The sequence below is a fragment of the Canis aureus genome, chromosome 16, assembly GCF_053574225.1.
Source record: "Canis aureus isolate CA01 chromosome 16, VMU_Caureus_v.1.0, whole genome shotgun sequence".
NCBI classification, from domain to species: domain Eukaryota; kingdom Metazoa; phylum Chordata; class Mammalia; order Carnivora; family Canidae; genus Canis; species Canis aureus.
The window spans coordinates 19,171,915-19,195,927 of NC_135626.1; the positions used below are offsets into that span (position 1 = coordinate 19,171,915).

The 24,013-nt window shown below is 50.2% G+C and overlaps 1 protein-coding gene and 1 long non-coding RNA gene across 3 annotated transcripts in view; both read right to left on the reverse strand.

The window, feature by feature from the left end:
* Positions 1-11,880, reverse strand: part of KSR1 (kinase suppressor of ras 1) — a 154,784-nt gene extending 142,904 nt beyond the window's left edge. For both annotated transcript variants that reach the window (XM_077852072.1, XM_077852071.1), the window contains exon 1: positions 11,553-11,880. In XM_077852072.1, coding sequence (XP_077708198.1) covers positions 11,553-11,783 — 231 coding nt within the window. In that variant the 5' untranslated portion in view covers positions 11,784-11,880. The remainder of the gene's footprint in view (positions 1-11,552) is intronic.
* A 3,618-nt stretch (positions 11,881-15,498) lies between these two features.
* On the reverse strand, positions 15,499-17,925 carry LOC144285266 (uncharacterized). The gene is made up of 3 exons (XR_013353596.1): positions 17,707-17,925; positions 17,162-17,307; positions 15,499-16,112 (listed from the first exon to the last, which is right to left on the reverse strand). It is a non-coding gene; the product is annotated as an uncharacterized LOC144285266 (long non-coding RNA).
* Positions 17,926-24,013: the final 6,088 nt, after the last annotated feature.

Below are 24,013 nucleotides of genomic sequence, written 5' to 3' on the forward strand. Positions count from 1 at the left end.
TTGAAGGAAGGCGATTAAGCATTCCTGGACTTCACCATCTGAGAACAAATGGCACAGGAAGGAGATTTGGCTTAGCTGATGACCTGGCCTCCCTGCACTGTGTGGGCTGCCAGAAGCCAGAGTAAGCTTCCAGAGGGAATGGAAACGGTCATTTCATGAGGAAAGGTATAGAGATTCCTCCCGCCTGCTGGAGTAGGTACGGCTCTGCTCGGAGGCAGAGGGCTGGACTAGAAGACCTCCCTGGCTCACTCTGCTTAAGGCCAACTGCCCAGCACCACCACTCTCAAAAGCAGGCTTACTTAGGGGGAAAATGCCATAGAGGGCCCAAGATTAGCTAGGGCTGCTTGTTACTGAAAATGGGGGTGATCACTACTTTGGGGGTTCATCATATCATTCCCTCTACTCTTGTACATGTTTGAACATTTCCATAAGAGAGCTTTCTTTCTTTTTTTTATTTTAAAAGATTTTATTTACTTATTCATGAGAGACAGAGAGAGAGAGGCAGAGACACAGGCAGTGGGAGAAGCAGGCTCCCTGCTGTGGGAGCTTGATCTACACTGCAGCCAAAGGCAGACACTCAACCACTGAGCCACCCAGGCATCCCCATTAAGAGAGCTTTCAAAAAATGAAAACTCCCAACCCAGGCATTTCACGTAAAAATCACCAGGGCCCAGCCCAGGCTTTGCAGCTGCCCTCTAGATCCCAGAAAAAGACCACCAGGGTCTACACAAATTATTCTATGCCAAGAGATTTTTCAGGACAAAGGGAGAGGAGTTTGCAGATGCAACGCAGGCAGTATAAGCAGGTAATTAAGAATGTCCGTGTTTGGGGATCCCTGGGTGGCTCGGGGGTTTGGCGCCTGCCTTTGGCCCAGGGCGCGATCCTGGAGTCCCGGGATTGAGTCCCGCATCGGGCTCCCGGCATGGAGCCTGCTTCTCCCTCTGCCTGTGTCTCTGCCTCTCTCTCTGTGTGTGTCTATCATAAATAAATAAATAAACCTTAAAAAAAAAAAATGTCTGTGTTTAATTCACTGTTTGGTCTCTCCTTAGCTGTGTGTCTCTGGGCAAGTCACTTAAACTCTCTATACCTCAGTTTCTTCCTCTGTAAAATGGGGATAACCAGAGGACCTTCCTGACAAGGCTGCTGAGGGGAGTAAATGGCACATGTAACTCCTAACAGGGGGGTGAGGCATGGAGTAAGCTTGCACTAAAAGTTGCCTATGATGATAGATCCATTTTGTAACATAGATAGTCATTTCGGAAACTGTGCATCCATTTGATCAGTAATCTGAAGAAAACAAAAAAGGGTGAAACAGGCCAGCTACTTCTGAGACCTCAGGCAGCACACCCAGCACCTCTAGAGCGGCCCCAGGCCCCCATCAGCCAAAGGGCTGGAGAGAGCTCCTCCTTTCAAAAAGCCAGCAGCTTCCTTTCCTTCCCATTCTAGGCCAGCATTTCCTTTTTTGTTTTAAAAAGCATTCCTCGTCCGCAGCCCAGCCCTTCCCCTGCCCTCAACAGCCCTAGGCTCAAACACACCCACAGCCATCTGCATTTCTCTGGGATCGTTTTCTGCCCACCAGCTAGTAGGGTCTCCAGGTTTCTGGGAGGCCCAGAGTGAGTGTGCCCTTGACACCAGGCTAACCAGCATGGGGTGGGGGCGGGGGGGGGGGGGGGGGGGGGAACGGGACACGGACACAGGGAGAGCAAGAGTGAGGATTCCAGTGGACTGTTTTCGTCACCCAGGTGGAAGAATTAAGTGAAATACGTCTTAAAAAAATATACCTCGGGATCCCTGGGTGGCGCAGCGGTTTAGCGCCTGCCTTTGGCCCAGGGCACGATCCTGGAGACCCGGGATGGAATCCCACGTCGGGAGCATGGAGCCTGCTTCTCCCTCTGCCTATGTCTCTGCCTCTCTCTCTCTCTCTCTCTCTCTGTGACTATCATAAATAAATAAAAATAAATAAAAATTAAAAAAATATATATATAGGGATCCCTGGGTGGCGCAGCGGTTTGGCGCCTGCCTTGGGCCCGGGGCGCGATCCTGGAGACCCGGGATCGAATCCCACGTCGGGCTCCCGGTGCATGGAGCCTGCTTCTCCCTCTGCCTATGTCTCTGCCTCTCTCTCTCTGTGACTATCATAAATAAATAAAAATTTAAAAAAAAAAAATATATATATATATATATGTGCTCATGTGATGCCCACAACACACTGTGCTTCCCTATGTAAAGAACCTCCCTCGATAAGGCAACCTCACACAGCTTGGCAAGTCTATGGAGTCCCTAACCTCTCCATAAACCACCTGATTTAAACTGGAATCTCAAATGGGACCCCAGCATCATAAAAACAAAGCTTAGCTAATTAACTATAAGCCTACAATTTCTTCCCTCTTTCCCAGTTCATGGCTTAAGGAAGTATTTCCCCAATTATGTTCAGTGGAATACAGATCCCTGGATAAATAATAAGTTTTGGGGTCACCTGGGCGGCTCAGTCAGTTAAGTGTCTGCCTTCAGCTCAGGTCATGATCCCGGGGTCCTGGGATCGAGTCCCATGTCAGGCTCCCTGCTCAGTGGGAGTATGCTTCTCCCTCTCTCTTTGTCCCTACCCACTGCGTGTGCATGTACACACATGTGTTCTCTCTCAAAGAAATAAATAAAATCTTTAAGTAATAAAATAAGTTTGGGAACACTTGCTGCATAACTTCTCAGAGCCTATAAAACACCAACCATCTTCAGGAATCTCCAGGAGGGAGTGGGCTGATATGGTGCATTCTCAACCACGAGGAGGCCTCTTTCACAGATACAGTATGGGAAAAGCTGCATTAAGCCCTTTCAAGAGCCCCAGACTCAGGGGAGGGGGCTCTCAGAATACTGTCCAATGGCAGAGAACACTCAAGTCCCAGCCAGCAAAACTCTGAATGCACCAGGAATAAAGCTAGTCCTGCTTATCCATGCCCAAATCAAACCCAAACTAATTGACTAAACTGGGACTCAAAACCTCCAGGCAACATGCTGAAGGAAACCCCAGCACTCTATAAGCAGCGTATCTCAAGAGAAAAGCAAAACTCTCATGATTCAAGTTACAGATTGGAGTCTGTAGTTTATTCTGCACAAAAAGTTATTTTTCCTAACCATGGCTGGTCTATTCCATGGACTGCAGTAATGCTGTCTTTCCCTCTCTCTTTTTTTTTTTTTTTTTTTATTTTAAACACGTCTTAATTCATTCTTGCAATTATTCTGTGGGTGGAAAAATGAAAGCGGGGAGAAAAACAGCAAGCAAACAGGATACTTCAGCTCCATTATTTTGAAAGGCAATCTGCCCAGTTAAAACACACTGCTGCCCACCAAGGCCAGAACAGCAGAGAAGTACAGATGCATATAAACATATAGGGTTTATATACAGCCGCAGCTTGAACTGAGGCTTTTTCAGTGCAGATGAGAAACAGTTATGCCTAGGAAAAAGTGACAAAGCATTTCTGATCCCAGCATCTGTCCCCAGCATACCCCTCTGCATCTCTACCTGGGGTCTCTGACAGGGCAGAAAGCCAAGATGGACAGAAAGACACTGGATTAAAAGGTTATATCTTCTAGAAGTCTCAGTAAATGATGTATAATGTTACCATGACATTAAAATCAATAATGTATCATGGAATATAATGCAAAATCTGCACAAATTTAAGACAGACAGCAGGCCCTACAGGAGTAAAAGTTCACCCACCCAAGTCTCAGGGGATCTTTCAGTGGAAGGATGAGAAACCCTGGAAAGTACATAGGTTCAAAGACAGATATAGCCCATCCTGACTGAGCCAGCCCACTGGCTAGACCCGTTTTCAAAAAACGTCCCACCCACAGAGACCCCAAGCTGTTCCCCAAGAATCTATCCACTGCCCAGGGTCCCCAAGGCACTGAGATGGGGCCAGGAAGGCGAACCCATTTGCTCACTCTTGCAGGAAACTCCTAGAGGCGGAAGACCCCAGTAGCACAGGAGGGTGAGAAAGCAGGCTACAGCCATCAGCGTAGGTGGTTTGTTTTAAGATTCTATGTATTCATTTGAGAGTAAGAGGAGAGAGAACAATGGGGGCAGAGGATACAGGGAGAGGGAGAAGCAGATTCCCCATTGAGTGGAGAGCCCGAAACAGGACTCGATCATGACCTGAGCCGAAGGCAGATGCTTAACCAACTGAGCCACCAAGGGGCCCAGTTCTAGATGGTTTAAGGATCTCACTGGCCGGCCCCTTGGGTCTGAATCCCAGCTCAGTGCCTGGTCCCTCCTCTACCTTTGGATAAGTAATTCTCTAATAGGGACTCCTGCAGACTCACGCCCCACTCAGGCCTTCAGTCTCCTTCCTCACCTGACCTGCAAGACGCCAGGGCTAGACAGATGGAAAGCCCAAGATCCTTTGAAACCCTCTTGCCAAGATACCTCAAATAGTTCTCTGATCAAAATTTGTGGTTGGTGAGGAAGACAAGGCTCCAGTTCAGTGAGGGGCCTTCCATGAGCTCCAAGGGATAAAACCTCACCTCACCGCCTGGCTGTCCCCTGCCCATAGGCACCCAGCCCCTGGACACAGAAGACCTAATTGCCCTTGTATCAAGGGAAATTCCCTCTTCTAGTCGGTCAGCCCAAGTCCCCCTCCCAAGTTTGCTGCAGGCAATCACAAAACTGGAACCCACAATCCTTGACCCCAGAACCTCAGCCTCGGCAGCTGCAAAACGAGAATCCATAATTCCCAACACATAACCCAGTAGAGCCTGAGGGACCACATCTTTCCTGTCTCCTGTTTACAGTACTCAACCTCAGGGTGGATACAAATGCAGTGGCAAAGGGGTACATACATAAAGGCTACCATTTTGTACATCCTGGCATTCATGTTGGGAAAGGGGACATATATTACACCCTAAAGATTTTAAAGAATAGGATCAGAATTGCATTGTGGGGATCCCTGGGTGGTACAGCGGTTTGGCGCCTGCCTTTGGCCCAGGGCGCGATCCTGGAGACCCGGGATCGAATCCCACTTCGGGCTCCCGGTGCATGGAGCCTGCTTCTCCCTCTGCCTGTGTCTCTGCCTCTCTCTCTCTCTCTGTGTGACTATCATAAATAAATGAAAAAAAAAAATTTAAAAAAAAAAGAAAACAGCCTGAATGGGATCCCTGGGTGGCGCAGCGGTTTGGCGCCTGCCTTTGGCCCAGGGCGTGATCCTGGAGACCCGGGATCGAATCCCACGTCGGGCTCCCTGCATGGAGCCTGCTTCTCCCTCTGCCTGTGTCTCTGCCTCTCTCTCTCTGTGTGACTATCATAAATAAATAAAAATTAAAAAAGGAAAAAAAAAAAAAGAAAACAGCCTGAATGGCCAACACTAGGAGGACTGGCTCGGTGAATTTATGGTATGACCACACAACGCAGCCACCAACAGTGATGATGCATATCTATATGCATTAATGTAGACAGAAGACACTGTATTGCAAGGCACATGGTATGCTCTGCAAATGTGTATGTGTACATCCATATGCAAATGCAGAGGATAAAAACACTGGAAGAATATACAGCAAAATGTGAGTAAGAATTAACCAGATGAAGCGCGCCTGGGCGGCTCAGTGGCTATCTGCCTTTAGCTCAGGTCACGATCCCCGGGTCCTGGGATCGAGTCCAGCCAGCATTGGGCTCCCCATAGGGAGCCTGCTTCTCCCTCTACCTATGTTTCTGCCTCTGTGTGTCTCTCATAAATAATGTAATGTAACTTAATTTTTAAAAAAATTTAACCAGATCTGAGAAATGGCATGATAGGTGTTTTTTTTTTCTTTTGTTCATCTGTATTTTCTTTTTTACATTGAACATGGATCATTATGTGTATTTCTCAAATATTTTTTCTAAAGTACAAAGCTAAAGAATATTTATCAGAGGGATTATTCAGAAAGAATAAGGCAGGTATCCATTAAAAAAATTATGAGCAAGCTGATCTCTAGGCAGCTTCTTGTTTCTCAGAGTGACACCAACACAATGCTTGTTGCATCTCAGACCTGTCTTTGAGGATGTGACGCGCTGCACTTTAAGGAAGCAGCCCCGAGCCCAGCTCAGAGGCTGCATGGCCTAGGGTCGCCACCAGAAGGCCCAGTCATCTGAGCAACCAAACATACACCCCTAGGCTGCCCTTTCTGTTACAGGCCACTTCCTGGGCCTCAGCAGCCATGATCCTGATCAGCATCCCCACCATGTAGTTGCAAAGTTCAGAATGAAGGTTCTGAAGACCAGCCAATGAGGTTTTGTCACCTATTCACTCAGTCCCTTAATCCCTCTGAGCCACAGTCTTCATTTGCCACACGAGAATAAAGACTCCTAAGGCAATATATGCCAAGGGCCTAGCAAAGTGCTCCACCCAGAACAGCTGAATAAGAATGTTTCTGTTCCCTGTCCACTCTCACTGTACTGGAAGGCCATTCCCATAACCCCAAAGGCACGTACACAGCTTTTTCTTTCAACGTAATGTGAGAGAAGATTCTAATCCACCTATTCTGAAAAGACATATACTTTTTTCTTTAGAACACTTGTTTTTTTAATTCACTTGAGAGAGAGAGTGAGTGAGAGCAGGAGCAGGAAGGTCGGAGGGAAAGAGAGAAGCAGACTCCCTGCTAAGCAGAGAACTCCATGCAGGGTTCAATCCCAGGACCACCAGATCATGACCTGAGCTGAAGGCAGAGGGTTAACTGACTGACCCACTCAGGGGGCCCCAAAAGACATACCCTTTTTTAAAAACACAGCTTAGAGAGATTTGGTTGCAGGGTTTGCTACATCCCCCACCACTGCAGACACTGCTACCAAGGACCAGCGCACCTCTGGCACCTCTGCCGACCCTCTCCAGACCACAGCCAGCAGGCAGGTTCAGAATACTTGTAGTAGGGAATGCAACTCCCCCCTCCCCCCATATCACCCCACAGGGGAAGGAGGCATTCCCATTATCATCCCCAGGCAGCAAATCAACAGCCTCCTGGCACTCACTCAAAGTTGGGCTGCAGATGTGGTGAGGCCTTCCTCCAGCACCACCCAGCCCCCCTCAGCCTCAAGAAACTCCAGGACCCTTTCCAGGTCACCACCCAGGCATGCTAGTGACAAGTTCCACCAGGGAAAAAGCTGCCAAGGCAAAAGCAGACACGAAAGGGGACGCTGCCCCATCTCTGCATCCGCTCAGGGACAGCCAGGGTTCAAACCCCCAGCAGGAGGTTGAAACTCTGGAAATGGAACACAAGAAGAGAAATGCCCCATTCTGGAGCCATGGCTGTAGGGAAAGGAAACCAGCTTTCAGTCACAGCCCTGCCAGGGATGCAATTTGGGATACTGAGACTCTGGGAATATTTCCCACAGAAACAGAAGGCTAGACTGGCCAACCATTCAATCATATTCCCGATTCCTAAGCACTCAGCAAGCCATGTTACTGGAGTCACTACAGTTCACCTGCCTGGCTCCCCATTAGATTCAAAGTGTCCCCCAAAGACCAGGAAAACATCCTACCTACCTCAGAATCCTTGCCAGGGTGGCTGCAGCTAGCTCAGCAGGCAAACCAGTAATAACAGAAGGTTTGTCCAGTGAACAGATGTTCATGCAAACCCAAAGGGCCTGATCTCTGAGGACAAATGGCACCTGTCTCCTTTCCAGTGCCACTCCTCTCCTCTCTCGGGGTGGGGGAGGGCATCATGGGGAGAGCTTGGGTACTCCATGCAGCAGGGTTGTGACCTGTATCGCAATCAAGCTGGGTGAAAGGCAAGCCCCACTGACCTTCCAAGTAGCAGCAGGGCCTGCCCCAGGTGCTTCCTGGCTCCAGGGAAACTCCTCACAGAAGTGGCCAAAGTGCAGACTGGACCTACCCCAATGTCGCCCTCCCAGCAAGACCCCTGGGCAAGGTCCTTTGAGGACTCCTTTCTCCAAGTCACTTCCATAGGAGGGATTTCTCTCTATAAGAGCACAAGGTGGGGAGATTTGGCATGCCTTGGCCTGTTCTGGAAAGTACTAGCAGGCTGGCAGAAAAGGGCAAAGTTACAATGCCACTAAACATGAATCTTCATGAGGCACTGCTATCTCCCCAGAGCCTAGCACAGATTTGGCCCACAAAGCAAGAACACACGAGGGAATGCACGGACATGGGGCTCCAGGCCCAGCTGCGAGGTCAGCCAGGTATCCCTGTGTGAGCACATCTGGGAATAAGAACATTCTATCCTGCCTCGATAGAGTTCCCAGACCCCCAAGGAGGGTCTGATGGAGGCACGGCACCAGCTTCCGCTAGTAGAAAAGTAGCCTCACAACTTTGTTTACAAATGCAGACTCTGAGTTCAGATTTTGACTCCTTCCCTCCCCATCTAGAGAGAAAAAAAATGTGTGGTAAAAGTGGGTGGATTTCCAGAAAATATCAGGAGACTGAGAGGGGTCCAGCACCCTGGCTGTCAGGTAGGAGGCACACATTAAATCCCTCTCCTTCTACTCTTCTGAACCCAAACGAAATCGTCACAGGGCAGCTGGACACGCTCACCCCCACACATCATCCTACCCTGCAATCTCGGCCACCACCAGCAGCAGCACCCAGGTCAGAGACTTCCAGGGTATCCCACATGCCGTTTCTCCCAGCGAATGCCTATTGAACAAAGGCCAGAGTGGGCTGGGGTTCCTAACATTCTGGGAGAAGTCTAGCGCAGTTGTATAAGCCAAAGCCTTCTGGTCAGCCCCTTTCTTCAAAAGCCAGGAATCCAATGTTGCAAGCATAGTCTCTGGGGGCCCTGGCCTGGAATACGATGGGAAAAGAGCCTGCAGAAGAGAAAAGAAAGGGCATCGCCACTGCCCTGCCCACCTCACTACGTGCTGGTGGGATTATCTCCCGGCCTGTGTCACCCACCTTCAGGAAACAAGAGCCAGCTCTATAGGAGTACCTTCCCCTGAGGGTGGCCTGTGTCATGAAGGCCACTGGACCCTCACTAAGGGAAATTTATAGGTAAAATATCTTGGTAGTAAGACATGGACTTACAGATACAACACTGCAGGTTTATGTGGTCTCATCCCCACTTTACAGATGGGAAAGCTAAAGGCTCAGAAATCATGGACCTTGCTCAAGGTCACACAGACTCTCAAACCTGAATTCAAAGCTGTCCGCCACACTGTCCCTATCAGCAGAATTCTCTGACTAATACACTTCCCCCCTATTTTATCAGTTTGGTAAATCCGGGTTTTAGAACGCTTTTAAAACAGGGGCAAGCGTAACAAACGTTTGATTCAACCCAACTGAATAAACCCCTTCACTAAACCACAGAATTGAGAGCCACAAGAGCCTGAGGAAATCCACTCCAACTTCCCTGTTCAGGCCCGGAGGCTGAGGCCTCCACCGCTCTAAGAGCTTCATTTAAACAGGCTGAAGGCAGCCCTAGGGAACCAGTTCCTGAGGTCTAAATTCCCATCCCCAAAAACAAACTAGGTCCTGCCTTTTCTGTGGTATGGACCCAAATCTATATCACAATGGAGACAGAGCAAGATATTTCCCCTTCGGGCCTTTGGATGGGTTTCCCGCTGCCAATAAACACTCAGGAGGGAGGCCACTGAAAAACACAGCTCAGAGAACTGAAGAGTGGGATGCTTTGAGGTGTCATGATGCCATGCCTTTGTCAAGATTAAGGACTTTGCAAGTCAGGGTACCTTGTGGGCAAAGCATCCTTTCCAGGGAACGAACAGTAAATGGTTCTCCTGCATCCACTCTGTGAACCAGGAGCTCTTCTGAGCAACATGGGGACAATCGGAGAGAGGCCAACACAGAGAACTTTCATCTCAATAACACAGCAGTCCAACAAGACACATGCTGCTGGACGATGATCCCTCCTCCCACAACTAAGCCACACAGGCCCCCTATTGTGTCAGTTTAAAAACTGAACTTTGCTGGGCAAACACATTCGGCTGTGTTCAAGAAACCAGTTTCTCTCACCACTTGGAAAACAGCAGCATGCCCGCAAGAAGGGACAGCTGGGGGGGGGGGGGGCGGTTGTCGGTTGGTTTGTTTTTAAGCAAAGTCCTGGTCATTCTGCTATAGCAACTGGAACAAAAAGAATAATAGCCAGCACTGATTAGATGCTTCCAATGTCCCTGGTTCTATAGCTTTTAAGAAAACTGAACGGGACACCTGGGTGGCTCAAGCGGTTGAGCATCTGCCTTTGGCTCAGGTCGTGATCCTGAAGGTCCAGGATGAGTCCTGCATTGGGCTCCCTGCATGGAGCTTGCTTCTCCCTCTGCCTGTGTCTCTGCCTCTCTCTGTGTGTCTCTCATTAATAAATAAATAAATAAAATCTTTTTAAAAAATCATTTAAGACAACAGAACTGCAGGAGAGAAATCACCCTCCCCTCCCAAAGCATTTTGGATCAAACAGGGATTCAGGCTTCTGGTGTGCTCAAATCTTTGGCTGGTCCTATAGCAGCCGCCAGAGGCAATCAGCAATAAGGGGTTGGGGGCTGAGGGGGCAGTTAGGTTGAGAAATTAAGGTTCTAATAAAACAAAACATCCCCAAATCTGCAGAAGGCCAGATGAGCTAATGCAAGGTGGAAAGAAGCCACTTCTGCAAGATGGGGCAGCAATTAAGTGGTGCCTGGCATTTCGCAGCCCTTGGAGTCTCTGGACGACAAATGCTAGTTGGGAATGCACTAGTTTTCCTCTATTGTGTATGGGGGAGGGGGAGACTCCCCCATTCTGAGAACCCAACCACCCTTTTGACTGGTTCTTCCAAATCCTTTTAATACTGCACTTCCCGGCTAGAATTTGAGGGAGGAGGGCCTGCATATCTTATTTATTCTTTAAGCTGAAGACCGTCTCCTCCAGAACCCCTTATATTTAAGGGGTCATCTTCGCACCAAAGGCGTTGTGCCCCAGCACAATCCTCCCTAAACCCAAATCCAACGTTTGGGGAGTGGGGGAGTCGGCGGGTAATTATATTTTGAGCGGTGAAATGCTGTGCGAAAGCAAAGCACCAAATGCCTGAACAGTAAAATGCAGTTTCAGCAAACACGTTTTGAAAAGCGGCAGACAAAAATCCTGTAGGAGAGGAAAGGAAGGAACAAGCCGGAGCCTGGGGCGTGAGGGGAAGACAGAGAGAGAGAGAGAGGGAGAGAAAGAGGGAGAATGGCGGGCCTGTGGTCACACTTCAGGGGGACCCCCCACGCCTCGTCACCCCGGCCCACGGCTGCTCGTCAGTCACAGCGGGAAAAGTCCAGCGTGTGACTCAGTGGCAGAATGAGTCCTGCAGCCCCGCAAAATGGAAACGGGGTGGGGGCAGAGATGGGGAGGCAGCGGGTGCCCGAGCGCGGCCCACCCGCCCCCCGGCTCCTCCAGCCTCCACCCCAGCTCCCACTCCGCCCCTCCCCCCAGTCCTGCCCAAGGTGAGGGGCCGCTCCGGGGCTCCCAAGCCGCCGCATCCGCGCGCGCAGGAAGGAGAGGAAGCCTCAGGGGGGCGACCCGAGCTCCAGGACGCCTCGGGGCGGCAGTGCCCTGGGGCAGGAGGGAGGTGCCGGGGGCCGCTTCCCGGGCGCGCGGCCCCCTTACCTCCAGGGTCCGGATCTCCTGCTGGGTGAGGTCGTTGGACACCGCGCACTTGGTGCGCAGCCCGCGCAGGCTGCCGATGGAGATGTCGATGAGCTTCTGGAGCTGCCCGCACTGCTGCAGCGCCCGGCTGGCCGCGGCCCCGGGGCCCCCGTCCGCGGCCGCCACGTCCCCCCCGCCGCGGCCCTCCTTCTTCTCCCCCATCGCCACCGCGCGCGGCGCCGCTCTATCCATGCCTCGGCATCGGGGCGCGGGGGGACCGAGGCGGGGAGCCCGGGGAGCCCGGGGGCGCGGGCGCCTCGGGAGGGAGTCCGCGAGCGGGGAGGCCGGCCGAGGAGCGCCCCTCGGCGCCGCCGGAGCTCGCACGCCGCGACGACCGGCCGCCGAGCCCGCTGCCCCGCCCGCCCAGCCCGCTGCTCCGCCCGCCCAGCCGCGGCGGCAAAGCGAAAGCCGCGGCGACCCGACGGCTGCGGCTCCCGAAGCTTTTAAGTGGCAGCGGGGGCCGGGTCAGGGTAGCTGGGCATGCCGGGACTTGTAGTCCGCGCCCCGCACCTGCCGCCCGACCCGCGCCCTCGGGGCCCCTGTCCGCGCCCGGCGCCCTAAGCCCGGCGCCCCGCGGTCCAGGCCTTCCCCCCCGGCGGCGGGCTCCGGCTGCGCGAGACCGCCCCGCCTCTGCACCCCGGGAGTGGCTGCGGCGCGCCAGCTCCTCCCCCGGGCGCGCGGAGCCCGGGAGCCTCGTCTCCCCGCCCTCCCCCACGCCCCACGCCCCACGCCCCACGCCCGCCTCCCGCCTCCCGCCCGGGGGCTGCCCACGACCCCCGGATGGGGCGGGGCAGGGGCCCGTGGGCCCTGGATGGGGGGAGGGCGCGCTTCCTGCAATTCTGCAGCCGCCGCTGAACCCTGGAAGATGGGGATAGTGGAGGTTCCAGAATTTCTATGTGGGTTTAGGGGCCGCCATCTAGTGGGAAGGGGCCTAAAGTACTTGTCCTCTCTCTGGCTCGAAGAGCCTCTCGATTGTCTACGCCAAAGGGAATGCTCAGGCCTGGAGAAAGACGTCAGGGCTTTCTTCAGGAGCCTATTCGCCCACCCAAAGAAGTATCCCATCCCTCCGCCACCCCAAGCCAGCAGGCCGGTCCAGACACTTGGGGTGGCACGTTGATTTGTCATGGGCTTGGAGTGCTCTAGAGCAAGACAGCCTGGGTTCAAATTCACACTCTACTTAGCTGTGTGACTTGGGCAAAGTTAGCTCACCTCTGAGTGTCTTGAGTTTCTGCATCAGTAAAAATGAGGTGATAACAGTACCTATCTCATAGGGTTCCTATAAAGAATGAGTTGGGGGCGGGACACCTGGGTGGCTCAGTGATTGAGCGTTTGCCTTAAACTCAGGGCCTGATGCCAGGAGGGGCAGAGGGGATGGAGTCAGGCGTCAGGACCCCAGTAGGAAGCCTGTTTCTCCCCCTGCCTATGTCTCTGCTTCTCTCTGTGTGTCTCTCATGAATGAATAAATAAAATAAACAAAATAAAATGAGTTAGGGGCACCTGGATGTATCAGTGGTTGAGCACCTGCCTCTGGGCATGATCCCAGAGTCCTGGGATGGAGTCCTGCATTGGGCTCCCCACAGGGAGCCTGCTTCTCCCTCTGTCCGTGTCTCTGCCTCTCTGTGTGTGTCTCTCATGAATAAATAAAAATCTTAAAAAAAAAGAATGAGTTAATGTATGGACCTAAATTGACTACTGACAGTGAGTAGTCACTGTATAAATGCTGGTACTTGTTACAAGCCAATCTCAGATCTCCTAACCATGCATGGCTCCAGACCCCTGCTGTGGACACCTTTACACACCATGGCCTGGGTGTGGGGGCCTGTCTATGCCATTTAACTCAGCATTCAAGCTGCAACACTCTCCCCACTCATCCCCCACACCACCTCCTGCCGGTTCACATGTGCCCTATTACTTGGCTAAACTGAAAAGCCAAGACTCTAATCAAAAGCACACAATTCCATTCTTCCAACATCTGCTAACCAGAAGAAATACTCTGAATTTTCTCTTGTAAGTGCCTTGGCTGCAGAGTGGCTGGCTAATTTATCTTTGTATCCTCTTCACTGAGCCAAGTACAGCACATGGCCCACAGCAGGAGCTCCATAAAATTGTGCAACCCAGTTCAGGAATTCTTCAGGCACAACCTCTGCTGAGTTTCTCCTATCTTTCAGACCAGCCCAGGCCTGGGCACTTTCTCTGTGTGTCTGTCTCTCTGTCTCCTCTTTTTTGAAGCATAAGAATGGAACAGGAGGTAGGGTCCAAGCATTATATTCCTACCTGAACTCTATACATAGTCAGTACTGGGTGGCAGTTTATATTAAACCTTCCTTTAATGTCACTTGACATTTCAAAACTAAAATACAAAATTATGGTAACTTTAAGATATGCTTTTGCAAACTAACCCCTCCTCTGAAGATTTTCTGAAACACAAGAGGCTTCCTTCCTAACTCTTGACCCTTCCCACTCCTCACTTAAAACAGGACTCCCTGTACCATACCTATGAAGCCCCCACCAATGATTATTAGCTTAGCCCAGCCCACAGTCCTTGCAGGAGAGTAGTAACTGTCCTAAAAGAGAAACCAGTGTTCTCAAACTGTGAATCAGAACTGCCTGGAGGGGTTGGTGATGGACCCCACCCTCAGGGTTTCTGATTCAGTGGCTAGAAGATGCCAGGCTGGATAAGTTGCATTTCTTTCTTTTTTTTTTTTTTTTAAGATTATGTTTATTTATTCATGAGAGATACACAGAGAGGCAGAGACATAGGCAGAGGGGAAAGCAGGCTCCCCACAGGGGACACCATCCCGGTACCCCAGGATTGCGATCTGAGCCAAAGACAGGTGCTCAACCACTGAGCCACCCAGGTGCCCCTATTTGCATTTTTAACAAGTCTTCAGGTGATGCTGCTGCTGTAGTTCTGGGAGCCTGAGCTTTGAGAAGCATTGGTGCAGAGGAAGGTCAGGGGGCCCAGAGAACGCTCTCCATGGGCCACCCATACTAATGTCCTGGCTGGTCAAGAATCTCTGCTCAGCAGCCAAAGCTGCCTGGCTTGAGCGACTGACTTACTCTAACTCAATTCACAAGAGGTTTCCTGATAAGTGCCTATTTATGCATTTACATAAGCTGTAATTGCCACTGGGGCCTGGTTGACACATTTCCCCTCCCCCGCAGGGCCACTTTATGTAGGAAGCCATCTCCTGAGAAGAGTAACTGCCAGCCTGGCAGTGGTGTCAGGGCTGGAGAGACAGACCCCAGCTCCCTGGCTGCTCTGCAGGCTCCATGAGGCCGGTCCCTCTTCTGGGGACACGGTCTTCCTTCTGATGTGTTGAAAGCAATCAGCCACAGCTTTCCTACCCACTCCATCTTGGAGGCACTGACGCCCTTCTCCAGCGGGTTTGGGTGTCCTGTCAGCTGCGCTCTTACAGGACTGCCTCTTAGAGATGCAGAAAGCAAGGCTTTAAAAATAATCCCTCCATTCATCCCTTTAAACATTCAGTAAGTACTCATCAAGTGTTTACTTGCATGGCAGGCCCTACTCTAGGCTCAAGGAAACAGTAGTGAACAAAACAAAAATCCTTACCCTCCGGGAATTTATATTCTGGTGAGATAAAACAGACAATAAATAAATGGCAGGCACAGTATCACAGCTGGTGGTAGGTATTAGGGCACAGGAGGAAGCAGGGAGAGGAACAGGGAGTGTGGGATGGACAACCTTCCCTGGAGCTGTTTCAGGGAGTGGGGTTCTCAGTTCTGGCTCCAAAGGGCTGGCTGACCCTGGGCAAGCTGGCTCTAATCTCAGAGACCTTCTCCTCATTTGCAATGATGGAGGGCATGTGTTGTGAGGATGAAGAGAGAGGGAATTCTACAAAGCAACCATTACAGAGGGTTCAACACATTTATTTTTATGTATTGGTTAACTACTTTCTTTTTTTCTTAAAGATTTTGCACATTTATTCATGAGAGACACAGAGAGAGAGAGAGGCAGAGACACAGGCAGAGGGAGAAGCAGGCTCCATGCAGGGAGCCCCACGTGGGACTTGATCCCAGGACTCCAGGATCAGGCCCTGGGCCAAAGGCAGACGCTCAACCGCTGAGCCACCCAGGTGTCCCTGGTTAAGTACTTTCTACGTGCAGTACTGTTCCAAGAGCCTTAGTTAACTTAGTTAACTAATGTTAATTCCTTTCCCACCCTCCAGAGCGAGTCTCTCCCAGTCTGATGATTTCATCCATTCCATGGTGACCCTTAGGTTCAACTTTGTCTCCAGGCTCTTGAGAGTTTTCCTGTGGCATCCTCGGTCCAGAGAGTTCGTTCCTTCCTTTCCCCCTACCCTCTGCCCTAGCCACCTGCATTACCAGCACACGATGTGCTGGAAGCTTGCAAAACCCCAAATGCATCTCAACACCACAGCAGCCGCGTGGGCAAGTTGGTGCCGAGACCCAGCAGACACGAGACAGGCACGTGCCACGTGCTGGGCTCTGGGATAGGCCAAGCGCAGGAAACCAAGTCCTTATTCCCGTGCAACAAACCTGAGAGGGGAGACAAGAAGTTCACAAGTCAACAAAGATATCACCAGAATAAATTCAAAGAAAGGTAAGCAACATGAAGGGGGAAAGCTAATAGCTGAGAGCAAGCCCCCAGGATGTGAGGTGCTTCGTTAGCGGAAGAGTCAGAGCAGTGCTCTCTGACTGCTCTTGAACTGAGATCTCAATAAGGAGAAGGAGTGAGCCAAGGAGAGCCCCAGGAAAGGGGCATTCAGGCAATGGGAACACCATGTGCAAATGCCCTGAGGCAGGAACAGCTTGGCACGCTCCGGGAACAGAATGTAAGCCAGTGTGGCTAAGGCACAAGCAAAGAAGAGCGGGGGCTGGAGAGGACGGGGGATTGCTGGGAAGGGGCCTGATAAAGTAGGACTTGGATAAAGTAGGACTTGGACAGGAAGTTTGGATTCTTCTCTAAGTTTTTGTTCCTCCTACTCTGGTCCAAGATGCCCGCATTGCAGCCCTGGTGGCCCAGCAGTTTAGCACCACCTTCAGCCCAGGGTGTGATCCTGGAGACCAGGGATGGAGTCCCATGTTGAGCTCCCTGCATGGAGCCTGCTTCTCCCTCTGCCTGCGTCTCTGCCTCTCTCTCTCTGTGTATTCTCATGAATAAATAAATAAATCTTAAAAAAAATAAAAGAGCTCTCTGACCACATGAAGAGTGGATGTGAGAGAGACAGGGGGAGACAGCAGGGGCACTGTTTTTACAACTGCTGTAGTGGCTCAAGTGAGGTCATAGGAGCAGGAGCAAGCGCAGGGTGCACGAGGAAGATATAGAAGAAATAGATGGGGTGCCTGACAAGCTGATGGGTTGAATGTGGAAGGAGGAAAGAAATGATTTTGACCATCTTGGCCTCTGCTCCTCCTAAGACACTGAAGGGCCTTGTCATAGGACCCCTACCCTGCAGTCAGGTGTGGCCACACCTACTGGCCCCATACCCACCTCCACCCCCAGCATCATCTCCGAACTGACAGGTGGCAGGCTCCTCTTAGAACCTAGAGCAGTACAGAAGAAGCTCTGCTTTCATGGATTTTACCTTCAAACTATCCAGGAAATGCATGGAGTCACCCTGGAGACCTGGAGAGATGGACTCTATTTTCTGTTACCTGTGCTCATTCATTCATTTATTCATTCACCAACTATTCACGGAGCCCCAAGATGTGTTTAGCGTTGAGCTAGCCTCTGGGAACAGAACAGTAAGTGATACATCACTTTATTAAAAAAAAAAAAAAAAAAAAAAACGTTCCTTTAGGGGATCCCTGAGTGGCTCAGTGGTTTAGTACCTGCCTTCGGTCCAGGGTGTGATCCTAGAGTCCCAGGATTGAGTTCTGCATCAGCCTCCCTACATGGAGCCTGCTTCTCCCTCTGCCTGTGTCTCTGCCTCTCTCTCTCTCCCTGTGTCTCTCATGAATAAGTAAATAAAAATCTTTAAAAAAAATTGTTTTTTCCTTTGAAAGGAAAGCTCACAGTAACCTCTGTTGTCTTCCTGAGGCCTGTCCCATGTTACTGGCCAACTAGCAAACCCCATGGGGTCCCTGTTGACCTCAGGGTGGAGTATGAGAAAGAAAAATACACACTCACAATTATGATACAACTTCCTGGGGTTTGTGAGGACCCTTAAGGGTATCCGTGAACCTCGGGGCCATAGACAAGCTTAGGAGCTCTGCTTAGCAGTTGCTCTTGACCACCTTTACTCAACAATCGTGGGTCACACTGGGGAGTGTCATGTCACAGTGACCTTGTCCAGGCTGTGCCTTCTGTCTGCTGTCCTTCCCCTCCTCCCCCACATACATTTCCACTCATCCTAGAGTTGGAGCTAGAAAGAGCAAGTTGAGAAAGATCCTTCTAGGGCCTGAAACTGAAATCACTCCAGTTGACCTGTGCTTTTTCAGGCAACCTGGCAGAGAGAAACCCATCTAGGGGAGGCAGGAGGTGATGCAGTTACCCTCTTCTCTCCACTCTCTTTAGCCTCCTTCACTTCAGATCCTTGCCCTTCTGAAGCCACCAGGGTGTGCTCCCCATCCTGTGGTTTCTCATACCAATTCCTCCCATGATTTAGCTCTTCCACTGTGGGCCCCAGCTTCCCGCCCACCTCTGTGTTTCATCAACCCTCTATCTGTTCCCATGGTCACCTTTACCCACTCTCCCCTGTGCTTGGCCTGCCTTCCCTCCTTACCCCGCATAGAGTTCTTGCTCCATTGTGACTGCCTGTCCCTAGCTTGCCCCCTCAATGGACTCGCCCCTCTCTTTCCACTATAGGAACTTTGGCTGACTAAGTCCCAGGACCTGGTGAACCCCAACCCTCCATGTTCCGCAGGCCTGTGCCACAGCAGCCAAAGGATATTGGAGAAAAATACACAGCTCTGCTGACGGGTTGCTCTTTAAATTCATGACCACAAACCTCAAATTGGCACTTCTCAGGCCTGGCAAGCCTACCAACCTTTCCTAGAAAGTTCATTTTCCTGTTCTCAGAGATGGCTATTTCATGCTTTCTTCTATCTCTACAAATTACCTTGCACTCCTCTGCTAATGTTCTTGGCTCACCCTTCATTGAGAAACTAGAAGCTGTCAGACCTAATCTACAGCCCTCCTGCCCTGTGCATCATGCCTTCCTCCTGTAACCCCAGAAGGGGTGTCTCAGGACCCATCCTCTCCAGCAGGCTTGAGGCCTCCACTCCAACAAGTAAACAAGTATCTTTTTTTTTTTTTTTTACAAGTAATCCTTTTTTTTTCTGCATCATCATTTTCTCCCTTTCTGCCCTGTTATTCTCATTTGCATTCAAACATGTTCTAGTATCCCCCCTTCACGAAGGAAAGAAAGAAAGAAGGAAAGAAAGAAAGAAAGAAAGAAAGAAAGAAAGAAAGAAAGAAAGAAAGAAGGAAAGAAGGAAGGATGGGCAGAAGGAAAGAAGAGGAAGGGAAAGCACTCCTCTGTATCAGTTAGGGTCCTGGCAGGAAGTGAAATTTCACTCAGATGGTTCAACTGAACTCAAAGGAGACACTTCCAAAGTTAAGGGAACAAACAATGATGCTGGGACACTCAGAGACAAGCAGCGCCAGGTAGGGGTGGTATCTCCTAGCGCAGGAATTACTGGGGTAGGAAACAGTGCTCTTGGAACCATGTGGAAGGGGACAGCCAGGAAGGACTTGCAAGCGTAGGGGACAGGACACCCAGGCAGCAAGGGCAAGGGGAGGAACACCCTCTCCCTTCCTTCTGGCCTTCAGCTCTCCTGCCTTTGCCTTCTCTTGGCTGACTCCTCTTGAGAACATTCTAGCAGGACAGTCTAGGTGGTGGTACCAAAGGATCCCTCTCCCAAGCCTGACTGGGCAGAGAACAGATCTTGGATGGGAGACCAGCCAGTACACCTTGCTTTTACCCCCTGATTCCCTTCCAGCTCCTGTCCTGTTTCTCTGCTAACTCCTATAGCAAAACTTCTTGAAAGAATTGTCTATGCTCAATTTCTTTACTTCACATGCTTTCTCCAACCTACTAGTCTAGCTTTGTGTCCACCATACAGCCTGACAACACTTTGCACTGATATTCACTTCAAGATTGCCAGTGGCGTCTGTGGTCCCAAGTGAGAGACAGCCTCTCAAGCGGTGGTCACATCGCTGTCTTAAAACAGCTCTCTTGGTTTCCATGCCCCTAAGGCCTCTGTGTTTCCTCCTACCTCTCTGAGGGCTATTGCTTGGTCTTCCTTTCCAGCCACTCATCCTCTACATCCACTTGCTCCGGAACACAGTCCAGGACCTATAAGAACTGTCATTTCTGCACCGACTCTCGACTCTCCACTCTCCGGCTGACCAGATGCATAGTGTCTTCTTATCCTTCAGCTCTTAGCTCACATGCACCCTCCCCACAGAGGCTTCCCTTGGCCACACTCTCCAGAGCAGTCACTCCCACCCTTGGTGCTGGGTCACACTGCCATGTTTGTTTCCTTCCTTGGCCTTATTGCTATTTGTCAACCTGCTTGGTTTATGGGTTTGTTTCCTTTATTATCCAGGGACTTGTTATCCAGCAGTCATGCCCATTCCTATATCCCTAGTACTTACAAAAGGGCATGGTACACAGTAGGTGCTAAATAAATAGTTGTTGAATGAGTGAGCAGGAACTTTGCAAATGTCACATAACAAGATAAAGCCAATAATTTAAGAGCACTGTTTTGCTTTTGCAAGACTGAATTTCCTGGCAGACACTTAAATATCCTATTGGATCCTTTGAAAGCAATTCCTTTTCCTATTAAATTTATACTCATATATATTACATAGATATGTGAAAATAACCTGAGCAGAGAATCTGGCAATACAGATTTGGAAGTAGATGAGGCTCCATATTATTGTCACATAGTTCCATAAAGACTCAGAAAGAGATCATCTCTCTGCCCCATCTGGATCTAGCCTTCATGAAGCAGCAAGAGGAATGGTCAAGGGCCGGGTCAAGGACCAGCACTATAGAATGAGGCCAGACTTGGTTTAAATTCCATTTCTAGGCGTGTCTGAGTGGCTCGGTGGGTTAAGCATCTGCCTTTTGTTCAGGTCATGATCCCAGGGTCCTGGGATCAAGCCTTGCATCAGGCTCCCTGTTCAGCAGAGAGCCTGCTTCTCTCTCTCTCTCTGCCCCTCCCTGCCACTATGTGCTTGCTCACTCACTCTCTCGCTCTGCTCTCTCTCAAATAAATAGTCTTTTAAAAAGTAAACAAACAAATTCCATTTCTAACCCTCGCTCATAATGTGACCTTAACCGAGTCACTTTATCTCTCTGAGCCTCTGGGTTCTCCTGTGTAACTGTCTGGCTAGGGCTGTCACGAGGATTAAGTGAACAGCGCATGTAAATCCCTCAGCCTCTCAGCCTAGCACTGTAAGCACACCATATTAGTTCCAATCACTTCCACAGCTCTGATACAATTTTCCAATTTCGGAAGCCTCCCACTGATCACAGCCTGCAAAAGGGAGCGGCGAACGTGAACCGGGGAGGTAAGGACTGGCAGCTGTTTCTGGCAGGTTGTTTGAAAGGTGGCGGGGAAATGGCTAAAAATTGAAGATAATGTAATATCCTTTCCAGGGTCAAAGCATTGAAAGATTAGAGTGCCCATTCCCACTAATAGGAGCCACAATAAAAACAAGACCACAAAAAATAAAATCGGCATGGATGCTCAAATGAAAATGGCCTTTTTTCCCTCTAGATTTTTGAATTGTAAAATTCTAGATAAATTTATTAAAGCCAAGTTCTTCATTTCCCAGTACCTGGCTGTGTTGTCTGCCTCCAGGTAATCCAGCCCCTATCCCATGCCAGGATTAAAAATCCCTAGGACTTGGGGATCCCTGGGTGGCTCAGTGGTTTGGCGCCTGCCTTTGGCTCAGGGCGTGATCCTGGAGGCCCGGGATTGAGTCCCGCATCGGGGTCCCTGCATGGAGCCTGCTTCTCCCTCTGCCTCTGTCTCTGCCTCTCTCTCTCTCTCTCTGTGTCTCTTATGAATAAATAAATAAAATCTTAAAAAGGGATCCCTGGGTGGCGCAGTGGTTTGGCGCCTGCCTTTGGCCCAGGGCGCGATCCTAGAGACTCGGGATCGAATCCCACGTCGGGCTCCTGGTGCTTGGAGCCTGCTTCTCCCTCTGCCTGTGTGTGTCTCTGCCTCTCTCTCTCTCTCTCTCTCTCTCTCTCTCTGTGTGACTATCATAAATAAAAAAAAATAAATAAAAAAAATAAAAAAAAAAAATCTTAAAAAGAAAAATCCCTAGGACCTGAATGCCAAGAGATACTTCCCACACCTGTAATATAATTAATGATAATGACAATGTGTTGCCTTTTCTACTGTCCCGTTGTTTTTGAAATTCATCAGTCCTTTCACCTATATTAGTTTGCTTGAACTCCACATCTTCCAGATGTGGTTGGCAGTTCTTTGGGTTTAAACCCAGAGAAATTGATTGTAGGGGTGGTCAGCCCCACATTCACAGAGATGTAGCCTAGGCCCCTGGACCTATCAAATCGTAAGCCAAATGACCTTCAAAATACTCTTTGCCTAGAGATCACCCACTCACCTTTTACTCAGACAATGCAACTCATAATGCAAGACTCAGGATCGGGGTGCAGCCTCTTCCTAAAAGGCCTCCCTCCCCTCCCAGCTGGCCTCGCTCACCTCCTCCAAGATGCCAAAGTCCTGTGCTCGGCCTCAGCATCGCCCGACTGTCCCTGCCTCAAAATTCTTTATTTCCTGGGACACCTGGGTGGCTTAGCAGTTGAGCGTCTGCCTTTGGCTCAGGTTGTGGTCCCAGGGTCCTGGGATCGAGTTCTACGTCGGGCTCCCTGCCTCTCCCTCTGCCTATGTCTCTACCTCTCTCCCTGGGTCTCGTCTCTCATGAATAAATAAATAAAATCTTTAAACAAAACAAAACAAAACAACTCTTTGTTTCCTTTTCTGCCTCCTGCCCTGGACCATGAATGTCATGAGGGAAGGGATCTTTGCTCGTTGCACAATGTTCCCAAAAGTTTGTGGTTCATCACTGAACCAAGTGAACTGATTTAATTAGCATAGAGATCTTTCTCAAGCTGGATTCCATATCCTGGGAGGATTTGTTTTACGAGAAATTGAGGCAGCACTAACCTAGTCCCAGGCAAAAGAGAGACTTGGAAAGTTTCCCTCTTGCCACCTACAGCCACCCATAAACACAACTGTGTCCCTGAAATATCACCATTTGAGAAGACTCTGTTGTTTTGGACTGATATTCTTATTCCCCCGGATGGGACTAGAGTGATCTGGGTGGGTGGATAAGTGCCTAGGAGGGAAGGGGGCTGCTGGGACATACTAGTTCCTACAATTATTTACGTACCTGCTATGATTATCCCTGTTCTACGGAGGCTGAAATGCAGCCAGCCTGCATCTATTCCCCGTGGTCTGGGCATCCAAGGGGACTTTCAGGCTCCGGAGCATAAAACGAGGTCACGGTTCTGGTGACCCGTTTGGTCAATTACAAGGACTTGAAACACTCACCTTCCTTAATCACGGTCTTCAGCCAGGTCCTGTCCCTGAGGGTGCCTAGGTCTCCTCTTTGGGAACTAAGCCTGTTGCACAAAGTGGCCAGGTCTGTGATGGGCCTTGACCAGCTCCAGGTGCCGGGTGCCCAGACAACCTGGTCGAGGCAGGCTCCAACCCTCCCCCTAGATGCCCTCACCTCACAGCTAAGACCAGTAGGCCAGGGTTAGTGATTCTTTATGAGGCTCAGAGCTAAGGGGTAGATTTTTAAGTAACATATACTGAGCACTTACTACTTTCAAGGCACTATTCTGATCACTTTTTAAAAATGTTATTTTCTTATTTGATAGTGAGAGAACATAAATAGGGGGAGTGGCAGAGGGAGAGGGAGAAGCAGGCTCCTCACTGAGCAGGGTACCCAATGCAGGGCTCGATCCCAGGACCCCTGGACCATGACTTGAGGTGAAGGCAGATGCTTAACTGACTGAGCCACCCAGGCAGCCTGTTCTGACCACTTTTATTGCATAGCCTAGGATCCTTAGGGCCCCTCATCAAGGAAGGACTATAACTACTAATCCCTACTTATTACAAGGAAACTGAAGGGTAGGAAGATTTAATTGCACTTCAGTCTTCTTGCTGGGTCTCCCTCATCATCCAACCTCCAGCCACAGAGCACAGGAGCAGGCAGGCCTAATCTTCCCCTCCTCTGGGCTCACTGGGACATCTCATCTATAAATTGACCTTGCCGTGGGCTCCAAATTCCACCTGCCTCTCAGCATCTCCATGTGGATTTCTTTCTTTCCTTTTTTTTTTTTTTTTTAAGATTTTATTTATTTTTTCATGAGAATACACAGAGGGGAGAGAGAGAGAAAGGCAGAGACACAGGCAGAGGGAGAAGCAGGCCCCATGCAGGGAGC